Source organism: Raphanus sativus, unplaced genomic scaffold (genome assembly GCF_000801105.2).
Source record: "Raphanus sativus cultivar WK10039 unplaced genomic scaffold, ASM80110v3 Scaffold0206, whole genome shotgun sequence".
NCBI lineage: Eukaryota > Viridiplantae > Streptophyta > Magnoliopsida > Brassicales > Brassicaceae > Raphanus > Raphanus sativus.
In genome coordinates, this window is record NW_026615526.1 from 22,552 (window position 1) to 32,488 (window position 9,937).

A 9,937-nucleotide genomic window follows, 5' to 3' on the forward strand; every position below is an offset into this window, starting at 1 on the left:
AAAAATACACTTTCTTGCATGTCAATCAAGACATGATTATGGTCCTTGATTCACAGAACTGTGTAAATAGATGAAGGAATAATGTGTTTTTTTTAAAAAAAGTCTTGAAGTGGTAAAGGGCATTACAAACGATTTCTATAAACTTATTAATTAAGTTTGTATTCAAGCAGATTAACAAACACAGGGGAGCCAAAATCGCTCAAGACATCATATAACATAACATTCGACTCGGCTTAAACCAACACCTAACTAGGGCTTCAGAGCTTCTCGGAGTCCATTACGGGTCTCGGTTCAAAAATCAATATCTTGGAGCTGCACAATAATAATAATAATAATAAACAGCCATAATAAGGGTACTTACAAAAGCTGATACCAAAGTTTCATTAGATTGAGATGTAACAACAGTCCAAAAAGATGCATATACCTCTACCAAGTGTTGCTTCAGGCAGCCTCTCTACTGAGTACTTGCGGCCTGCCAAATACATGATAGGCACACCAGGAACCTGACAAACCATCAAAAGATACCGCACAAAATATTTCAGCAATGGACAGTAAAAAAAAAAAAAGTATTGACAGTAATCAAACTGTTCTTTCACCTTTCGTATCCTTCGCTTCAAGTCTCTATCACAAGTAGCCACCATGAAACACTTATGCTGTATATAAAAAACAAGACCAAAGTATATCAAAGAAAACATACAAAAGACTAGAGAGCATCTCTCCATAAAGAGTCTGGATACAAAGCAAGACAAAGCGGAAGCATATTTACCTGAGTAACTCTGTCAACGAGACAGTCATCAGCATATGTCCCTTTGTGTACACAAGGTAGTCTCTCAAAGCGAGGATCCTTGGCAATCCTAAGAGCGACACGATACTTCTGGCCTAACTTCTCAAGCTCAGCCATGACGCAGTCAGTGATACAAGGAGTGCCTTCAAATCCGTAACACGATCAAAAAGAGAGTAAGAATCTCTGCATACACACCTACCAAAAGGTTGAAGGAACTCACATTTTGCGTTCAAGCAGAACATCATTCCCTGCTCAATATCAATCTATTTGAATACAATAAAAAAGGCAAGGATATCAGTTAGAAACCAAAACGAAGATTCCAGTGAAGACTATTGACAGTACACACATCGAGAGCATAGCTCTGTATACAATAGGAGGATATGTACCTTGTTCTGAATTGAGAAGTTGATGAAGTTAGTATCGACCAAAACTCGGTAAGGAGGAACCATATTAGTGTTGTGAGAAAAGAACATTCCTGATGGAACATTCGGTCTGATCCAAACCAAAAAAAAAGAAATCGAATTAAGATTAGTAAACACATAAAAAGATTACAACTTTGCAAAAGGGTTAGCTAAATTTCTAAGCTTACACGTTTCTGGGAAGTTCAGTGAGGTCTTTCTTGTTCGGATTCAGAACCTCCTCCTTGTAACTTAAGACAATTAAAAAAAAAAAACAAATTAGCTTTAGAAAAAAACCATCAACTTTCGAGGAAGAAGAGTCGTTTTAACTTACTGCTTCAAAGCTTTGTGGCTTATCGTCTTCTTCATTACAGCAAACTTCTGAGGCTTCTTTGCCCTTCCCATCTTTGAATCAAGGAGTTACAGAAAACCCTAGAACGAAGCACAGAGATGGAGAGAGGTTTTAGTATTGTTCAAAAGGTAATGAGCAACAGAAGACAGACATTGAAGACTAACTCTCAAATAACTCCCCCAAGTATAAGCCCGATGATGAGAATAATGGGCCTTATTTTGATGGCCCATATTAATTCTAAAAGCAAGGTAAAAAACTGCATATTCTAATTTTTCTAAGTAGAGGCCCAATATATTTTGGAGTTTTAGGCCCTAGACCATTCCCGATGATCTGTTCATACTTTTCTTTTTCGCAACAATTCTCAATTTGTCAATGTTATATCCTTCTTTAATATTTTATAGACTACACCAAAGTGAATGAATACGCAAAAGTCAAAGTGATATCTTAAAATACAAGCAGTAACTCTACGTGAAGTTAATCATCCACAGGCCACTACATGGAGGGAGACCATATGTATAAATTATAATGTATATAATATAACACATATGTACTAGTAATTTTCATGTCTACCTTTTGTTATATCTAATAATCACCTTTTTAATGAGACAGTAATGGTTCGTGCGGAGATGGTCGGTCATACTTTTCATACCCAATTTTTTTATTACTGTCTAATTAATACTAATCTTTGTCTAATTAGCTGGAAAATGTTAATAAGAATTACAAGAGAATCTATCGAACAAAATTATGTTAACTCTCTAATTAATGACAAAATTCACTGCCATTTTTCTTTCTTCTATGCTTTTACATTTTTATAACATATTTCCATAATCTTTCGTGGAAGTAGAACTAGGGTTTTTGGTATTTCATCTATATAACCACTTCAAATCAACATCCCCTTCTTCACATCATCAGCTTCAATATCTTCTTTACATCATTAGCTTCAACATCCATCGCAATCTTACAACTCCTTCAATATCTTTCGTTCTTTTTCGTTTTGTATAGTAGGTATCAAACTTTTATTTTGATCACTAGCTTTTGCAAAGTGTAGCCAAAGGAGCTCCCTTCGTCCAAAACGAAGAGGAAAAGTTTTAAGGAAATAAGAAAACAGAAAATCTAATTGTTCATGGATTCCCATATGAAGTGTGTTAGGTTAACACACTTTAAGGGGTTTGCATGACCTCTTAGATATTTCTATCTTTCTCTCTTTATATATATCCTTCTCTTCTCTTCGTTTGGATTGAAGGGAGCTCCTTTTCTTTTTTTCCTCTGGTGTCTATACCTTTTGCATGTATAAAAATCTACAATATAATTCCTTTTTTTAGAACACCAGTACAATATAGTTCAAAAAGGTTCTTTATATTTTATGGGTTCTTTGGTTTGTGAATATGTTTGATAACTATAGATCTTGGTGAACCTTGTACCAGTTTTTTCCCCTTGAAATATATTCAGCTTTGGATAAACAATTTGCTTTTCTCTAACCATTCCTTATTTGAATTTGGCGTGTTTAATGAAAATTTGTAGGTATGTGATACTTGCATAGAAGCGGCATTAGTTCTCTTTACTAAAGATGTCGTGGGGCAGTTTCAATGATCGTATTAATATAGGTTGTCTTGTTTTATATACCTTTTCTTATTATTCAAGGTCCCGTGATTAATTTATGTTTTATCATTTACGTTTTTAATATTAAATTTCAGAACGAGTGTAATAATTGGTTTGATTGTATTGTATTCTTATTCGTATTGTTCAAGTACGCTGGTGACAAGATTTTTTTTTTTTTTGACTAAATACTCCCTCTGTTTTTAAAAGATTCATGTTTTAGAAAAAAAATTTGTTTCAAAAAGATACATTTTCTACATTTTCAAGACATTAATTAATGAAAAATTGTATATTTTCAAAAATATAATTGTATTTATTAAAATTTTATTGGTTCAAAATTTTGGGGAATTGTTAATTAATAAAAACAATGCATTGGTAACTAAAATTTTATGTTTTTCTTAATAAGTGTGAAAAATCTAAAACATGGATCTTATAAAAACAGAGGGAGTATGTGACAAGATAGTTAATTGGTTTCTCATGTCCACGGCCTCCAAATCAGTGTATACCGGAGTCCAAATATTATTGTCAAGCTTCACTCGATCAAGATATAATTAACAAAGCCTCTATAAAGTTGAACTAATTAATATCATTTAATATACTTTAATTTACACTTTCTCAAAATATTACTATACTTTAACGAGATGAATATATATTGCCGGTTATATTGATTACTAGTGATATTCCGGCGCTACGCGACGGATTTGTATGTTTTTTTCTTACTTAAATTTATAATTTATTATATGATCTTAGTAAAGAAAATATGTAAAATAAAAATATGTAAAAAATAATATTTTCTGATCTTTTTATAATGATTAGCGACCGTAATATATTATTTTGTTTGAAGTTATTTAGTTCAAAGTAAAATAGCATAAGTAGTTGTTAATAATCGATTTAATAAAAATAGAATAAAAATTAATAGTCGTAAAAAGTTTTTTTTAGTTGGAATCTTAAATACTCGTGTCATAGACTGAGCTTTCTTTCAAGAAATGTTTAAAAGTGTTAAACCTGAAAAAATTGATTAACGCATATAGAAAGACCACTGATAAAGGAAATGATGCATAAGAAAACTGCTACTTTAAAAGTAAGCAATCATTAACTGCTAAACTGAAATAAGAATTCGGTGTACCTTCCCATTAATCAACAACATATCAACCCCAATATCTTTCTCCTTTCTTAACATTTCAAGCTTGCCAAATTGTTGTAGCCTAATTTGAACATCTCTACACTGATTTGTCTTTAACTCCGAGCAATGAAACTGGAAATTCGACAATGATTGAATTGGAAAAAGTAAAGGGAGTATCGTGTGAACTCTCACACCATCTATACATATACAATGAAACTAAGAAAGCAGGAACTAAAGAAGCATTCAATAGGAGATGGTGGGATGAATGTGATTTCTGGATTGATTATATGAATGATTACGTCGATTGCGTTAAAGAAGGAGAATTGCAGAGGCTATATTCTCCATCGTCAACATCAAATACAAAAAAATCCTATAAACCAATGTTTTGAAACCCGACCCGGACACTGAATCAAATGATTTACCTAATCACTGGATCATTGGACTAACCGCAGATGAATTGCGGGTTAATAAATAAATTAGTTTTATTATATAATAATATATTAGCTATGAAAACAAATATATATAAAAACTAAAGTTAAGAATTTTAAATGTACATACAAAATATTAAGAAATATTTTAGACTATTTAAAAAAGTTGTAACATAAGAATTATGACATCTAAAAAAATCAAGACATTTTCCAATCCAAAATAAACCAGAATTAAAACATTTTGTAATAAATTGTCAATAACAAAAATAAACTAACACCAGATCACATCAACTAAAAATTATCGATTGGTTCAACCAGTGCAACAATAAAATTCAAACTCGATTTCTATTGGGTCACAGATTTATCAGTTCATTTACAGATCTGGGTCAGATTCAAAACACTCTTATAAACGCTTGGACATGTATCAAGAAAAGTTTAACCTCCCCTCCCTCCATTTATTTCACAATTAATACCAAAATTCATTAAATTTAAGTTGAGAAAATATTTTAATTATTAAAAAGAAAAGTTTAACCTCCCCTTCCCCCCATTTATTTCACAATTAATACCAAAATTCATTAAATTTAAGTTGAGAAAATATTTTAATTATTAAAAAGAAAATGCCACATGGCATTTTTCCCCCAAAGAGATAAAAAAGCCTACTTTATTTACTAAAAATAGTAAAAATAAAAATTATCTATTGGTTCAACCAGTGCCGCAATAAAACCCAAACTCGATTTCTATTGGGTCACAGATTTATCAGTTCAATTACGGATCTGAGTCAGATTCAAAACACTCTTATAAACGCTTGGACATGTATCAAGAAAAGTTTAACCTCTCCTCCCTCCATTTATTTCACAATTAATACCAAAATTCATTAAATTTAAGTTGAGAAAATATTTTAATTATTAAAAATAAAAGTTTAACCTCCCCTCACCCTATTTATTTCACAATTAATACCAAAATTCATTAAATTTAAGTTGAGAAGATATTTTAATTATTAAAAAGAAAATTCCACATGGCATTTTTTCCCCAAGGAGATAAAAAAGCATATTTTATTAGTATAGATTATGAATGATTCCATGCAGTGGCGGAGGTAGAGAGGTGGTAGGGTGGGCAGTTGCCCCATATGGATTATTGAAAAAGTAATTATTTTCATTAATTATTTGAAAATTTTATGATTAAGTGTTAAAATTTCTTCTGATGCCCCCCATGATTCTAAGCTAGAATTTTATTTTGCCCCTGGTGAATCTTACGGCTGGCTCCGCCACTGATTCCATGTGATAATATCATTCTTATATCTGTTTTTTTTTTCTTCAAAGAATTATCATTCTTATATCTATCTTGAATAATTATGATTATCACATTTCTAAATGCCATTGGTAATAAAAGTTTAACTCTAACTTCAAATGTGAAAGGAAAATAATAGAATGGCACAAGATCAAAACCTAAACAACCTTTAGCCCTCCCTTTACATGTTAATTTTTTTCAAAAGAACTGCTCCTCTGACCATGGAGTTAAGTACTATATTTTTCCGATAAGAATCCCTGTCATTTGAACTCTTCTCGTTTTCAAATGTGTGTTGTTGACCACTTAATATTGGCTGTAATATAGTATCAAAAGTTTCAAATGATCGTCACCTCTTGTAAATATATTTATTGCCTGTTGACAATTAATGGGAGGAGCAGGACACCGAGAAAGATAACCACAAAAGGAAATAGTGCAACGAAAAAAATAATTATTAGAAAACCAACTAACTTGTTGGACAAGGCCAATACTCTGTATAAAATAAAGGTTTTTCTGATGTCTTGAATTAGGGTTTATAGTTCCTTGCTTTACATCACTAGCCTTCATTTATGTCTCTACTTCTCAGCCGGCTCTCGAAGCTCCGCCTTGAAGAAGCAACGTTGCTGACAAGATCATGTTTTCGTCTTCTCTCCAATGGCTTCTCATCTTCTATGTTTCCTGCTTGTTCCATCGCTAGAGCTGAACCTTGTGGAGAGGATCTTGGAAAACTCGTCATTAGGATAGATAATGAATATTGTGACACTTATTTGGAAAAGAAGGTGCCTCTAGAGTTGATGAATAAAACGGTGACGGTTGGTGCATCCCATGGTTGGGTAGCTACTTTGAAGGAGGACGGCATAGTGCGGCTTCAAGATGATTTGAACCCGGTTGCTTCTGACACCAATCCAAAACGCATAGCTCTGCCTCCTCTTGTGACTCTGCCTCATTGCCAAACCGAAGTTGTGACCAACGTGGCCATGTCCACCTCTTCCCCTGAGGATGAAGACTGTGTTGTGGCTGTCAAGTTCTTGGGACCACAACTCAGCCTTTGCAGACCCGCTCAATGTAAATGGACCAACATCATGATCAAGAACCCTTGTTTCTTCTCCTCCCGTGTCATGTTTTCCGAAAAAGATGACATGTTTCGCATGCCCGGATCAGGAGGCCACCTCATTGGGTCATGGGATCGTTTCGGCAAACAACACAAGTTTCAGAGATTGCAGTTAAAAAACCTTCCCGAGCTAACAAAGGCCAAGCGAGAGCTTCTGTGTTCTTGTTCCGTGAGCGAACATTTGGTGGAGTCGAGAACCACAGACGAGACTTTCTTGGTCAAGTGGTTTAGGAAGGCTAAACGAAAATGTTTGTCGAAAATGAAAACCAGAGGTGTAATGGTTTTCAAGCTAGACGAACAAGGAAAAGCTGTTTACACTCGAGACATAGGTGAACTCAACATTTTCATTTCAAAATCTGAAGCTTTCTGTCTCCCTGCTGGTTCAATTCCCTCTAACTTCGTCGAACTCTTGGATTTTGATGAAATGACCAATGTCTGTTTGGATGGTTATTTTATTGGCCCTGGAAATTTTACATCCATGGCACCTTACTTTATTCCACCTCAAAATAAAATATAGCTTATGTTTGTATTCTCTCGTAGACCATCTAAATATAAAATCTATGCCTATGCGCTTGAAGAAAATATGTTATATCTTCATCAGTCTTTCAGCTAATTATGTTAGCAGTATTCATTCAATCATTTTAAGAATCTTGTTTACATTTCCTTAAGCTTTTCTAGATTGTTTAGAACTTTAGATCATATGTGCGAAGGTATTTGCTCTCGGCCAATAACAAAATGTATACGACTATTACCATAGGCCTAATATATTTAGTAAATCAACTTCTTCCATAATGGCCACACATTTTTACCCAAAACAATATATCGTTATATTTTTTTGCCTTCAAACTAAACCAACAGACGAACAAAATACAAAAGATGAGCAAAGTTTTAATAACAAGTTTTGTAATCTTCATAATTTACAAAAAAGTTTAATAACATTGCGGACTTAGGATTGTTATTTAGTCATTGACTTTAATAACACCCAATATAACGTATTGTCGAGAGACTGATATTCAGAGTCATGCCGAGAGATCAACATTTTCTATATTATTCCCAATCACACATTTTCTAATTTAAAATTTTCATATATCTTTTGAGGTTTAATGTTAGTGCCACATCAACACTAACGTCGTATTCTTCTTTTTTTTTGGGTTAAATGTCATATTCTATATTTGTTGGAACGAATACCTTGATTCCTGTTCAACAATCGGTCGGTGTGAATAACGACTACTAATACTAACGGTGGATGGATTTAGGGTTTCAAATATCAAAGAGGTAAGCAAGACAAAGGTCAAAACCTTTCATTATTAATCCTACGGTGGTGAGAGTAAAACGTCTAAGTATGTCCTCGTCGGGAGAATAATCCTAGAAATCCATCTATTGTTCACATATTAAGATCTAATCTCTTCCTTTCATGTATCTTAAGGAAGGGTGTCACATAAACATAGATAAAATATAACCTAGAAATCCATCTAATGTTCAGATCGAAACATATAATAGAGTCAAAGCCAGGATATAATAACACACAATAATAATCCTAAAACACAATAATAATCCTAATAATTATAATTAGTCTCATCACCTTACCTTTTGCTATCACTCACTCGCTGTCTGACTCCGACGTCTCTTTCTCCGTTGCTTCCGTCTCCTCCGCCTCTGTCTTCTCTGCCCCCGAAGACTCAGTACCGGACGCCTCTGCCGCTGACGACTCTGTCTCCGTCCCATCTGGTCCCGACGAGGCTGATGACTTTGGCGCCCCTCTTTTAGGGTACTTTTTGATGAGTCCCCTTAACTCCTTCTTCCTCTGTTTCTTGAGCTTGACAGATTTTGGATTACGCCTTAAGGTCTCTCTCCATTTAAATTCCTCCATTGCTTTTGCTGCTCTCCTCCTCTCCAGCTCTTCCTTCATGCTCTCAAGATGCGCTTCCTCCATCTTCATCTTCCAGAACTCAGACCTCAGCTCATCAAACTCCTTGAACTGATACTTCATCTTCCCACTCTCATCCTCCCTTGTGTAATGGAAGGTCGTGTCTTCCACCTTGAACTCATGTCGGAACTGCTTGCACGAGACTGAGAACTTAGTCTGGTCTTCATTTTCGATAACTTGCGCCCGAAGTTTGTTAGCAACTTTCTGAGCCCCAGCAAAGCCCAAAGTCTTCCAGTCGAAACTGTCATCCTTTGCAGCAAGTCTCATCCTCTTCAAAACTGCATCCACAAAGGTCTTGAAAACCACCTTGTGATTCACCATTCTCTCTCTCTTTTCTTCTTCTGTTTCTTGGTCTTCTGTTTGGAGTGAATAAACCGATCTCCATCATTATATAATGGTAAAAAGGTGATGTTGTCAGAGTTTGGTACATTGTACTCTGCTAAACCGTTAACAAGACTGGAAGAAGAGGAGTTGTGTGATCGAATGTTTTATACTTTCTTTACCATACTTTTGGACCAAAAAATATATGTCTATTTACTTATTTTGGTTTTATTTCATTTGTTCTCTTTATCAAATTTGTTTTTTATTGGGAAGTCAAATCGTACTATGATAAAGTAGTCTCCTCTGATACTACAAGGCTTGCAAGTCACCTACCATTAGCTACTACAATACACAAATAAATTCATAAGAATTTCAAATATCTTGTAATAAGTAGGATCCCAATATTCATTTATGGAGCGACAGCAAAGCTATGCTTTTTGGGACTTTTTCCGATGGATTTTTGGAAACTTTTTTATCAAAATGATAAAACGTTTCTTTGGTTAACAATATAGACGGTCTTATGGAGAGTCTGGGCCTTTTGCAAAACCAGAAAGAAATAGCCTCTCGATGAAACTATGTAAGTTAATAATAAAAAACTTGTTACACAAGTAAA

General features: G+C 34.1%; 2 protein-coding genes across 2 annotated transcripts; one reads left to right on the plus strand and one right to left on the minus strand.

Moving 5' to 3' along the window:
• Positions 1-71: 71 nt before the first annotated feature.
• Positions 72-1,672, minus strand: LOC108851846 (uncharacterized). The gene is made up of 8 exons (XM_018625314.2): positions 1,517-1,672; positions 1,374-1,433; positions 1,171-1,276; positions 1,005-1,047; positions 767-927; positions 597-653; positions 425-503; positions 72-312 (listed from the first exon to the last, which is right to left on the minus strand). The coding sequence occupies exons 1-8, from the start codon at positions 1,585-1,587 to the stop codon at positions 299-301; spliced, it is 591 nt and encodes a 196-aa protein (XP_018480816.1). The 5' UTR covers positions 1,588-1,672; the 3' UTR covers positions 72-298.
• A 4,862-nt stretch (positions 1,673-6,534) lies between these two features.
• LOC108851085 (uncharacterized) lies at positions 6,535-7,593 on the plus strand. Its single transcript, XM_018624510.2, has one exon. The coding sequence runs from the start codon at positions 6,535-6,537 to the stop codon at positions 7,591-7,593; it is 1,059 nt and encodes a 352-aa protein (XP_018480012.2).
• Positions 7,594-9,937: the final 2,344 nt, after the last annotated feature.